The sequence below is a fragment of the Saimiri boliviensis genome, chromosome 3 (assembly GCF_048565385.1).
Source record: "Saimiri boliviensis isolate mSaiBol1 chromosome 3, mSaiBol1.pri, whole genome shotgun sequence".
Classification (NCBI taxonomy): Eukaryota; Metazoa; Chordata; class Mammalia; order Primates; family Cebidae; genus Saimiri; species Saimiri boliviensis.
In genome coordinates this window covers 190,893-204,133 of record NC_133451.1, presented here as the reverse complement: position 1 = coordinate 204,133, position 13,241 = coordinate 190,893, and the positions used below count along the sequence as shown (strand labels likewise).

At 45.5% G+C, this 13,241-nt stretch overlaps 1 protein-coding gene across 5 annotated transcripts in view; it reads right to left on the bottom strand.

Annotated features, from left to right (window-relative positions):
* Positions 1-11,478, bottom strand: part of LOC120363082 (uncharacterized) — a 116,824-nt gene extending 105,346 nt beyond the window's left edge. For 2 of the 5 annotated variants that reach the window (XR_012516773.1, XM_010332985.3), the window contains exons 1-3: positions 11,292-11,478; positions 4,003-4,129; positions 118-213 (exon numbers count right to left, since the gene is read on the bottom strand). Coding sequence is in view for 3 of the 5 variants with exons in the window: in XM_010332985.3 (XP_010331287.2) it covers positions 118-213; positions 4,003-4,129; positions 11,292-11,294 (226 nt within the window). In the remaining 2 variants the exon portion in view is untranslated. Of the gene's footprint in view, positions 1-117; positions 214-3,812; positions 3,939-4,002; positions 4,130-11,291 lie in introns of those variants that run through there. The other 3 variants (XM_074395743.1, XM_074395744.1, XM_074395745.1) reach the window with 3 other exon arrangements.
* Between the last annotated feature and the right edge of the window lie 1,763 nt (positions 11,479-13,241).

Sequence of the window (13,241 nt, the reverse complement as noted above, 5' to 3'; positions counted from 1 at the left end):
TTTCCAGAAATTATTTTTACTGGCACAGAGCTTCTCAAACTACATGTTAAGGCCAGGCTTCTTTCTTGACCTTTGGCCTCCTTGCCTGTGTCCTCTCGTTCGTTCACTGTCACCTACCTCGGGGTTTGGCTACTGTCTCACGTATCTTCACATTGCAGGGTTCTTTTCTTTGCTCCAGACAGGTGACCAGGTCTGGGTTAGAGATAGCCACACCTGTTTTATTAAAAAAAAATTAACATGACTATTGCTGGGGATACTCCAATTACCAACGTAGCACTATGACAAGTAGAATAGAGATATTATGGCAGATTCTAGAAAATTAATCTTTAGAATATTTAAGTATTTTGGCTGGGCGTGGTGGCTCATGCCTGTAATCCCAGCACTTTGGGAGGCTGAGGCAGGAGGATCACGAGGTCAGGAGTTCCAGACCAGCCTAGCAAAGATGGCAAAACCCCATCTCTACTAAAAATACAAAAATTAGCCAAGCGCAGTGGCAGGTGCCTATAATCCCAGCTACTTGGGAGGCTGAGGCAGGAGAATTGCTTGAACCCAGGAGGTGGAGATTGCAGTGAGCCAAGACCATGCCACTGCACTTCTAGCCTGGGTGACAGAGCAAGACTCTGTCTCAAAAAAAGAAAAGAATATTTAAATATTTTAAATCTGTGGGCTTTAAGCTCCACTACCAAGTACTACTGAATCAAAAATAAGTGGTGCGAATAGCATTTTAAGATGTGAAAGACAATTATTTTATGTCATTTATATATAGAATTACCACTAACCTAGAGTGAAGGACACAAATTAGCTCAAGAGTTTTACATAAAGATGAAACATACTAAAGATTTTATTTTTTATCAAAAAATCTCAAAACCTAGCAGAATACAAGAAATAACTAAGATCAGAGCAGAACTGAAGAAGACAGACACACAAAAAACCCTTCAGAAAAAAACTCAATAAATCCAGGAGTTGGTTTTGCGAAAAGATCAACATAATAGACAGACCACTAGCCAGATTAATAAAAAAGAAAAGAGAGAATAATCAAATAGATGCCAATAAAAAACAATAAAGGAGATATCACCACAGATTCTACAGAAATTCAAACCATCACCAGAGATTATTACAAACAACTCTATGCACATAAACCAGTAAACCTGGAAGAAATGGATAAATTCCTGGACACTCACATCCTCCCAAGCCTAAACCAGGAAGAAGTCTAAACCCTGAATAGACAAATAACAAGGTCTGAAGTTAAGGCAGCAATTAAGAGCCTACCACCCAAAAAACGCCCAGATCCAGATAGGTTCACAGCTGAATTCTACCAGACATACAAAGAGGAGCTGGTACCCTTCCTTCTGAAATTATTCCAAATAATCCAAAAAGAGGAAATCCTTCCCAAATCATTTTGTGAGACCAACATCATCCTGATACCAAAACCCAGCAGAGACTCAGCAAGAAAAGGAAACTTTAGGCCAATATCCATCATGAACATAGATGCAAAAATCTTCAATAAAATACTGGCAAGCCAACCGCAACAGCACATCAAAAAGCTTAACTACCATGATCAAGCAGGCTTCATCCCGGGGATGCAAGGCTGGTTCAACACACGCAAGTCTATAAACGTAATTCACCGCATAAACAGAACCAAAGACAAAAACCACATGATTATCTCAATCGATGCAGAGAAGGCCTTTGACAAAATTCAACAGCCCTTTATGCTAAAAACCCTCTCAATAAACTAAGTACTGATGGAACGTATCTCAAAATAATAAAAGCTATTTATGACAAACCAACAGCCAATATCATGCTGAATGGGCAAAAACTGGAAGCATTCCCTTTGAAATCTGGCACTAGACAAGGATGCCCTCTCTCACCACTCCTATTCAATCTAGTACTGGAAGTTCTAGCCAGAGCTATCAGGCAAGAAAAACAAATAAAGGGTATTCAAATAGGAAAGGAGGAAGTCAAACTGTCTCTATCTGCAGATGACATGATTGTATATTTAGAAGACCCCAACGTCTCAGCCCAAAATCCCCTGAAACTGATAATCAACTTCAGCAAAGTCTCAGGATACAAAATCAATGTGCAAGAATCACAGGCATTCCTATACACCAATAACAGACTTTAAGAGAGCCAAATCAAGAACAAACTGCCATTCACAATTGCTACAAAGAGAATAAAATACCTAGGAATACAACTAACAAAGGATGTAAATACCTCTTCAAGGAGAACTACAAGTCACTGCTCAACGAAGTAAGATAGGACACAAACATATGGAGAAACATTCCATGTTCATGGTTAGGAAGAATCAATATAGTGAAAATGGCCATACTGCCCAAAGTAATTTATAGATTCAATGCTATCCCCATCAAGCTATCAATGACCTTCACAGAACTGGAAAAAACTACCTTAACTTCATATGGAACCAAAAGAGAGCCCGCATAGCCAAGTCAATTCTAAGCAAAAAGAACAAAGCAGGAGGCATCACACTACTGGACTTCAAACTACATTACAAGGTTACAGTGATCAAAACAGCATGGTACTGGTACCAAAACAGAGATATAGACCAATGGCTCAGAGGCAATGCCACACATCTACAACCATCTGATATTTGACAAACCTGACAAAAACAAGCAATGGGAAAAGGATTCTCTGTTAAATAAATGGTGTTGGGAAAACTGGCTAGCCATGTGCAGAAAGCAGAAACTGGACTCCTTCCTGACACCTTACACTAAAATTAACTCCAGATGGATTAAAGACTTAAACATAAGACCTAACACCATAAAAACCCTAGAATAAAATCCAGACAAAACCATTCAGGACATAGGCGTAGGCAAGGAGGACTTCATGATCAAAACACCAAAAGCATTGGCAACAAAAGCCAAAATGGACAAATGGGACCTAAGACAACAGATCCTGGAGAGGATGTGGAGAAATAGGAACACTTTTACACTGTTGGTGGGAGTGTAAATTAGTTCAACCATTGTGGAAGACAATGTGGTAATTCCTCAAGGACCTAGACATAGAAATTCCATTTGACCCAGCAATCCCATTACTGGGTATATATCCAAAGGATCATAAATCTTTCTACTATAAGGGCACATACAGATGAATGTTCATTGTAGCATAGTTTACAATAGCAAAGACATGGAACCAACCCAAATGCCCATTGATGATAGACTGGACAGGGAAAATGTGGCAAATATACACCATGGAATATTATGCAGCCATCAAAAACAATGAGTTCATGTCCTCTGTAGGTAAATGGATGAACCTGGAAACCATCATTCTCAGCACAACTGACACAAGAACAGAAAATCAAACACTGCATGTTCTCACTCATAGGCAGGTGTTGAACAATGAGAACACATGGTCACAGGGAGGGGAGCATCACACACTGGGGTCTGTTGGCGGGGAAATAGGGGAGGGACAGCTGGGGTTGGGGAACTGGGGAGAGATACCATGGGGAGAAATGCCAGATATAGGTGAAGGGGAGAAAGGCAGCAAATCACACTGCCATGTGTGTACCTATGCAACAATCTTGCATGTTCTTCACATGTACCTCAAAACCTAAAATGCAATTAAAAAAAAAAGAAAGAAACAGGAAAAAAAATATTTTATTTTTTACAGTAGGCTGGAGTGCAGTGGTGCGGTCTCGGCTCATTGCAACCTCATTTCCCTGGTTCAAGTCATACTCCTGTCTCAGCCTCCTTAATAGCTGGGATTACAGGTGTGCATGATCACACCTGGTTAATTTTTGTATTTTTAGAAGAGATGGGATTTCACCATGTTGGCTGGGCTAGTCTTGAACGCCTGACCTCGTGATCGTCCCACGTTGGCTTCCCAGAGTGCTGGAATACAGGCATGAACCACCATCCCCAGCCAATCTTTTCTTGAAGAGAGGAACTGAAATTCACACAAAGCAGAAGCTTCCAAGAGACATTCTACAAAAGAAGAAAATAAAACTCTAAAAAAGTATTAGGAATTACATATTAAAGTTATCCTCACCTAAGGAGACCAGGTTTCTGTAGTTCTCCAACATCACATCTCTATATAAATTCTGCTGGGCAGGGTCCAGACATGTCCACTCTTCCGGAGAGAATTCTATGGCCACATCCCTGAATGTTAAGAGTTCCTGAAAATACATATTTAGGAAGTGACAGAGTTTTGTTTTTTGTTTTTAATGGAGTCTCACTCTGTTGCCCAGGCTGGAGTGCAGTGGCACAGTCTTGGCTCACTGCAACCTTTGCCTCCCAGGCTCAAGCAATTCTTCTGCATCAGCCTCCTGAGTAGCTGGGATTACAGGAACCGCCACCATGCCCAGTTGATTTTTAAAATTTTTATTAGAGACAGGGTTTCACCATGTTGGCCAGGCTGGTCTTGAACTTCTGATCTCAGGTGATCCACCCGCCTCAGCCTTGCAAAGTGCTGGGATTACAGGCGTGAGCCACTTGGCCCGGCCGTGACAGAGTTCTTAATTTGACTACAGGTGTAATGAGTTAAGAGAACTAGTTCTGACTTATGAGACTGACTGGAATTACCTGATAAAATAACTTTCAACTCTGTAATGTTCTCTAAAGTATTCTGTAACTCTGAGGAAAAAGGAGGGCATGCCTTTCTGTTGCTGCAATGGAAATATAGGATACACAGATCTGCCCCTACCAAAACCAAGCAGAGCAGGCCCTGTGTGACTTACTGGAACAAAGGGTCAATTCACTTCTCATTAAAGTGTCTGGAAGCCCTCATATTTGACCCTGGCCGTGTGGTAGAATCATGTGAGGAATTTAAGAAGCAGAAATTTTTCCACTCAGAAAAACAGACAGGATCTGTGGGGAAGGCAATGGTGATGGTTTCTCTTCAAACTGTCCATGTGATCCTACTAGAAGACTAGGCTAAGAGTCACTCAGCCAAGCATTGCTTCTAAAGTTCAATGTGCATATAAGTTACTTGGTATTCAAAGCCTCACTGTAAGTAACAACATTCTGCAGGTTTAAAAAGGGTCCATGAATTAGCTTCTTATTGCAAGTCTGCTGTTAATGCTGACATTCCTCTTCCTGGATCCTTTAAAATACCACTCAGCCAGAGAACATAGATACAGCACAGCATAGAGTCCCTAACCCCAACAACCTTATCACAACACAAATACTTTACATTTGAAGACAAGACCACCAATCATCATTTTGAAACATGGCATTCTCTGCAGGCCGCTTAAAGTTTACAAAGACAGGAGATGGTGGCAATGTTTGACTAAGTCTGCGTTTGAAAAACATGCACATTCATTAATGCGATCTTCATGGAGCATGTACTATATGCCCAGAGTGTGTCACAGAGCAGTGTGCTGGGAAGTTCACATTATGTGTGTTAATTCTGTAACATCCTGAAAAGAAGGTACTAAGTGTCCCACACTTCCCAAGAAGGAAATGCAGGGCCCCAGCATTTCCATTTGTTCTTGTTTTCTTATCATTGATTTTTTTTTAATGCATTGAATAATAGCTCAATATAGATAGGAAAGATGCAGAAAGGAACTATTAAGTGCAATTCAGAGGAACTTTTTACTTTTGTGTTTGTATTTAGTTTTGAGACTTGTGAAAAAAACACTGAAACTGCAGAGATGGAGAACAGGATGCTGGATGGGATGTCTCTAGAAACACTGACTTTAATTTTATAAAAAAGAATTTAAGGCACAAAAGTATATAGCTTTTCCCCATTTATCAGCTTTTGGGTTTCAGGAATTGTGAGCACCAGCTCTGGAGAGGCAGCAGAAACAGCCACCCTAAACTCTGATCTCTAAGCAGTTTTGTGAGAAATTTCAGTGTAGGGTCAGATCTGGACAAGGTTCATCAGAGGGTGGATCTGGACAGGGTTGGGACAGAAGGAGGACCCTAGGCATCTGTTCTCTAGACCCAGAAGAATTTTCAGTTTTGTCTTTTCTAAGCCTGCCCAAAAGAAATTTGATTCCCAGAGTTCCAAAACCCTCATGTTTTTTTAGACCAATTATATTAGAAACGAATTATTTATTCTCAGCAAGGTGAAAACAATACAAATAATAATTATAACAACTTCTCTTCTGTCAATGAATAGCCAATCAGGTGGTGGCATCGAAACTCACAAAACAAGAAAAGGGAAATAACCCAAATGAAGCTTAAGTCTCCTGTACAGTTTCTGTCTTGGTACTGAACACATGATGCTAAATTCGACCATTTATTCATGTGCTCTAGACTGCAAGTTCCTCGATGGTAGAGACCACGACTGCTTCATGTCTTTTTCTAATGACTATATAAAATAGAAGCAATTAGCTTATTGATGAGTTTGAGTCTCCAGATCTCATTTTTCACTGAAGAACCAGAAAACTGGAGCAATTCTTATCTGGGTACAATTCAAGGAGATTCTTTCTGTGACGGAGGAACAAACCCTGGATGATTTCTCTTTCTCTGAAATGGGAGCAGAATTAGACCTTCTTGTCAGACTGACCGCAGTCTGCACAGGACATCCTTAAATATCTCAATTACTCAAAGATGCTGGTAAGAGTGTCCCCAGTGACCTTGGGTCAATGCAATGCCCCCATAGTAATCCAGGGAGGAGACACTCAGGCTGACTTCATAGGGTGCAAATAGAGCTGCCCTGGTGGCCTTGCAGATCCTGGGTCCAAATGTGATAACCCCTGTCCCTGATCAGCTAACTCTGACGTAAGGGGAAGGACAAAATACTGTATTTCTGCAACACAGTATACAGAAGGAAGGCACACTTGTGATTATGGTTCCATGTCATTATGGCTCTGGATACTTTGTGGCTTTGACTTCCCACTGCTAAGAAGCTTGTTTACACTTACAGATTTTGCCACAGTATTCTATTCACATCAGAAGCCTCACACACAGCTGTGTAGCAGGTCACTGAACAAGACCTGGAAAGGTCAAAGGGCTCCACTCTAAAAATGGGGCTTAAGATGTCTATGTTGACCTCTCATTATGCAGAAAAAGTGTTCTGTGAGTTTTCTGTATGTCTTTAACCTACAGTCTTGGGAATCCTAGGCAGAGGTCAACTTTTATGTCCAGATTCTAGGTGGGATCAATGTGCCTCTGCATTTTTAGGGGATACCTCAAGCAGAGTAAAACCAGAGAGATCCTCTCATGGAGGCTCCTTCAACACATTTTAAAGAACATTTTGACCTGAAAGGAAAAAGCTGGGATAAACATAATATAAGTAGAGAGTTGTTTTTTTTTTTGGGAGCGGGGGTAGGCAAAGCTTGAAGATTGCAACCCTAGAGCAAAGAGCTGCCCTGAATATACACTCCAATCACAAATATATTTGTAAAGGCAAAAAGGAAGGCAGAGAGGGAACTGATAGAAAGTTGTCAGAAATTCTTATTGGTTTACAGAAGTAACATTGGTTAGTGATTGGCTATATACATTGTTAAGCTATAGGGTATGGGTTATAGTGTTCAGTGTGGCATTACTGGGTTAACTGATAGCCACTTGTGCCAACAGCAAGGAATTTCAAAAGACAAATAGTTCAAAGAAGAGAACAGTATATGACTGTGGTCTCATTTTAACAAATCTCTGGGTTCGATAATTAAAAAACATAGATAAAAGTTCTTTTTGGGTCCAGGTGTGGTGGCTCACGTCTGTAATCCCAGCACTTTGGGAGGCTGAGGTGAGCATATCACAAGGTCAGAAGTTTGAGACCACCCTGGCCAATACAGTGAAACCCTGTCTCTACTAAAAATAGAAAAATTAGCTGGGTGTGGTGGTGGGTGCCTGTAGTCCCAGCTAGCCAGGAGGCTGTGGCAAGAGAATCGCTTGAACCTGGGAGGCAGAAGTTGCAGTGAGTTGAGACTGTGCTGCTGCACTCCAGCCTGTTGACAGAGCAAGACATTCTCTCAAAATAACCCCAGCACTTTGGGAGGCCGACGTGGGCAGATCACAAGTCAGGAGTTTGAGACCAGCCTGTCCAATATGGTGAAACCCCATCTCTACTAAAAATACAAAAATTAGCTGGGTGTAGTGGTGCACGCCTATAATCCCAGCTACTCAGAAAGCTGAGGCAGGAGAACTGCTTGAACCCAGGAGGTGGAAGTTGCAGTGAGCCAAGATCATGCATGCCATTGCACTCCAGCCTGAGTGACAAGAGTGAAACTCCATCTCAAAAAAAAAAAGTTCTTTTCTTCTCTCAAATCCCAAGACATAAATTCAGAATTTAGAAGTGTACATTTAGGTCTTGGAGGGCTGGTGTGCTGCTGTGCACATTTATGGGCATTTGAGCAAAGGGAGGAGGGAGTGAATTAAAGTTCTCAAATTTAATTAATGCACATGTATAATCCTTGCTTCGTTTATTAGCCCCATGATTTCTGAATCAGTGTTAGATCTGAAGATGACAGAAGCAGTGAAAGAGGTGAAATAACAGATTGCTGTCCTGAAGTTATTTTTGCAGAAATCAAGTATAACTGCTCTACAAGGGACTGTAGATCTCAAAAAGAAAGACCATTTTGTTTGCAGCTTTGGGAAGCACTTTGCTGTACTTTGTTGCACAATTGTGTGTTGTGACTGGAATCCTGAGAACAAAGATTTTTCTCTCTAAAGCCTGGTGGGCACTTTGTGTATAGTATCTGGTAATTCTGGACCGTGTGTGGAAAATAAAACTAAAAAAAAAATTATTGGCTGGGCATGGTGGTTCCTGCCTGTAATCCCAGCACTTTGGGAGGCCAGGAGATTGAGACCATCATGGCCAACATGGTGAAACCCCGTCTCTACAAAAAATACAAAAAAAAGTACCTGGGTGTAGTGGTATGCACCTGTAATCCTAGCGACTCAGGAGGCTGAGGCAAGAGAATTGCTTGAACCTGGGAGGCGGCGACTGCAGTGGCTGAGATTACACCAGTGCCCTCCAGCCTGATGTCTCAAAAAACAAAAAAAACAAAAAACAAAACAAACAAACAAACAAACAAAAATCTCCAATCCTAAAACAACTCTCCACCATAATAGAACAGCAATAAAATGTTTTGTTATATAATTAAATCAAAATGTGATGTGCATCACAGCCAATTTACTAAGAGACTGCAAACACAGAAAAAAGTACCATCATTAGTTCTCAAGCAAAAGACTTAAAAGCGCCATCTGTCGTACACAGTTTATTACAACTTCACCTAGTAATTTGGGAGGTCACCTGGGTTTTCTAATTGGTAATATTCTAAGGAAAAATAAACTTCCCACATCTTCGTGACAGGATGGAGATTTGCAATGTGGAGCAAGGTACCTGCTGAAGGCAGTCTCCTACCTTCCCACAACAGCTATGGAATAGGGTTTATATTCTTGCTATTTACATTTCAAAGCAATAGTTCCCAGGTCCTAAAGACAAGTCTGAGTCAGAAAAGACAAATAACCTATTCAACTGATTAAAATGATTTAAATATATTTCAAAAACCAGTGTAAATACTTGCACATGGCTGGGCACAGTGGCTCATGCCTGTAATCCTAACACTTTGGGAGGCCAAGGTGGGCAGATCACTTGAGGTCAGGAGTTTGAGACCGGCCTGGCCAACATGGGGAAAGCCCATCTCTACTAAAAAACAAACAAACAAAGAAAAAAAAAAATCAGCGGGTCGTGGTAGCAGGTGCCTGTAATCCCAGCTACAGGGGAAGGTGAGGCAGGAGAATCACTTAACCTGGGGAGGCAGAGGTTGCAGTGAGCCAAGATCATGCCACTGCACTCCAGCCTGGGTGACAAGAGTTTAACTCCATCTCAAAAAAAAAAAAAAGAAAAAAAGAAAAAGAAAAAGAAAAAAGAAAATACTTTCATGTAAGGGATGAACTTAGACACACTGTGTGCATAGGGAAGAGGATTTGTGGGGAAGTTAAAAGAGGAAGAGAGAAAGGAGCTATCAAGAGACATGGGTGGGGGCAGGACAGGACTGACTAAAGCACTGGTTTGTGATACAGGTACAGATCCAGGCAGGGCTATGCTGACTGATTTCTGTGTCCATAAAGGCAGAAGACATTAGGATTAGGTGGTCCAGAAGCCTGGGTGGGTAAAGGAAACAGGCTCCTGCTACAGATCCAGTATCTGGGGTTGAGATGAGCCAGGAAACTTCTGGGCACTGCGTGTGTTTTTGGCAGAAAATTCTAAGTGCAAAGCTGCCATGGGCACAATTCCTGAGGGTAGACCCCTGTTCTGGGAAGGGTGTGGCCGTGCAAATTCCCAGTAGGCGTGCTCGGGAGTGGGTTAGCATTTGGACAGGGCTGGCAGCAGGGTGCAGGGAAGAAATGTTTCTCAGAACTCCTTTCCTCTAAGTGCCCAGTCCCCTCTCTCCCCGGGAGGAGACCTGGAGGAACAGGACAGTGCCCAGTGGGACAGCGCATGTGCAGAACCCGGCCGGGTCTCCCGCGGACACCCGGCATCTCCCTCCAGCCCAGACTCAGCCATGTCTTTCTTCTGAGAGGAAACGTTCGGAGTTTGCTCAACACCAGTCAACGCTCCAACCCCAACGGGACGGGACGTCCAGCAACTCACTAACGACACCACCCAGGGTCAGCGCCGACCCCACAAGCTCAGCGCTCTTCCCGCAGCTGCCCCCCGCAGACGCCAGTCCCTGCCTCTGGACACGCGTCTCCAGTTCTGAACGCCTGCCTACAAACCAAGGGCGCCCACACCCTCCTCAGGCTCAATCACGTGGCAGAACTGCTCAGAACTCAGCGCAGCGCTGGGCGCACCTACGCCGGTGGATTCGAAAAGACGCCCCTCAGGAACGCCACGCGGGGGACACGCACAGGGCGAGGGAACCGGCGGGAAAGTCGGGGCGGGCGGGTGATTCGCTTCGCTCCCTCACACACCTCACAAAAGCCTTTCCTTCAAGACCCGCGGGCAGCCCCCAAACCACGAGCCACGGCCGGGGCCGTCCCATCCCCGAGTCCCCGTTTGCTCACAGGAACTCCATGTTTCCACGGAGCCTCCATCTAATTCCGAACGGGGTCCAGTAGCGGCGGGACCCCGGACCACAGCGCCTCCCACGCAGGCACCGCGCACGCCGCGCCGGCGTCTTCCCGATCGGCTCCTCCTCACCTCACAGCCCGGGGACGCTGCGGGTGCGGGCGCAGAGCTGCACAGGAAGGGCCGCAGGCCGGGCCAGAGCCGCCGTGCGGGGGCCGACGGGAGCCCGGGTCCCCCACCGGAGGGGACTGAGGACCGACGGCCGAGCGGCGGCGGCGGGGACTCGGCTCACACACTCGGTCCCGCCGCCGCCGCCATTTCCGGCCGGTTCCGAGGAGGCCTCCCCGGCCTCGGGACGCCCTGCCCCGCACACTCACCATTTCTGGGCTTCAGGGTGTCGCGGAGTCTCAGCTGCGAATCATGCGATGCCCGCAGCTCACAGAGCGACGGAGGCCGAGGCTGGGCCAGAGTCACCCGGGCCTCTGGGGGCGGAAGACACAAGGCAGCGAAGCTCTAAACCGAGCTCGGGCTGAAGCGCGGCAAAGGCCCCGCCAGATCCCGGATGCCGCCCCCTCCTCTTTGGCTGTGCGCCTGATTGGGCAGTTGTCACTCCGGCACTCTGATTGGATAGGACCCCAATCCCCGCCCTCAGGCCTTCAGTGACAGAAGCTGCAACCATACACTGCACTGAGTGAGGAGAAAAAGACAGGCTCCGGCCTCCGGCACTTTCAGGCAGTTTTTTATTTTTATTTTTATTTTTTTGAGGCGGAGTCTGGCTCTTCTCCTCCAATTTGGAGTGCAGTGGCGCAATCTCTGCTCACCGCAACCTCCTCCGTTCCCTGTTTTTTTTTTTTTTTGAGAGGGCATTTTGCTCTTGTTACCCAGGCTGGAGTGCAATGGCGCGATCTCGCCTCACCGCAACCTCCGCCTCCTGGGTTCAGGCAATTCTCCTGCCTCAGCCTCCTGAGTAGCTGGGATTACAGGCACGCGCCACCACGCCCAGCTAATTTTTTGTATTTTTAGTAGACACGGGGTTTCACCATGTTGACCAGGATGGTCTCGATCGCTTGACCTCGTGATCCACTCGCCTCGGCCTCCCGAAGTGCTGGGATTACAGGCGTGAGCCACGGCGCCCCGCCCGCTTCTTGGGTTTAAGTGATTGTCCTGCCTCAGCCTCCCAAGGAGCTGGGATTACAGGTGCCCGCCACCACGCCCGGTTGATTTTTGTGTTTTTAGTAGAGATAGGGTTTCACCACGTTGGCCAGGCTGCTCTTGAACTTCTGACTTCAGGTCATCTGCTCTCCTGGGCTTCCCAAAGTGCTAGGATTAAAAGCGTGAGCCACCGCGCCCGGCCCAGGCCAGGTTTTGTCTGTGTTTGGCCTCGCACAGCCCATGGTCATTTTTAAACCCTGTGGTGTGTAAGGTTAAGTCCATTTATAAGTTGTACACATACGTGCACGCACATACAACACGCGTGCACACGTGCACGTGCACACTTGTGCACACGCATGCACACACATGCACGCACATACACACCCACTTGTTCACAAATGGCAACCATATAATGGCAATTATTTTAATGTTTTATAACCTTTTTTGCCTCTGGTCTTTTGAGTAGGACAGAGATTTTTTTTTTTTTTTTTTTTGAGACGGAATTTCGTTCTTGTTACCCAGGCTGGAGTGCAATGGCGCGATCTCGGCTCACCGCAACCTCCGCCTCCTGGGTTCAGGCAATTCTCCTGCCTCAGCCTCCGGAGTAGCTGGGATTACAGGCACGCGCCACCATGCCCAGCTAATTTTTTGCACCTTTAGTAGAGACGGGGTTTCACCATGTTGACCAGGATGGTCTCGATCTCTTGACCTCGTGATCCACCCGCCTCGGCCTCCCAAAGTGCTGGGATTACAGGCTTGAGCCACCGCGCCCGGCGCTTTTTTTTTTTTTTTTTTGAGACGGAGTTTCGCTCTTGTTACCCAGGCTGGAGTGCAATGGCGCGATCTCGGCTCACCGCAACCTCCGCCTCCTGGGATCAGGCAATTCTCCTGCCTCAGCCTCCTGAGTAGCTGGGATTACAGGCACACGCCACCATGCTCAGCTGATTTTTTGTATTTTTAGTAGAGACGGGGTTTCACCATGTCGACCAGGATGGTCTCGAACTCTCGACCTCGTGATCCACCCGCCTCGGCCTCCCAAAGTGCTGGGATTACAGGCTTGAGCCACCGCGCCCGGCTTTTTTTTTTTTTTTGATACGGAGTTTTGCTCTTGTTACCCAGGCTGGAGTCTGGAGTGCAATGGCGCGATCTCGGCTCACCGCAACCTCCGCCTCCTG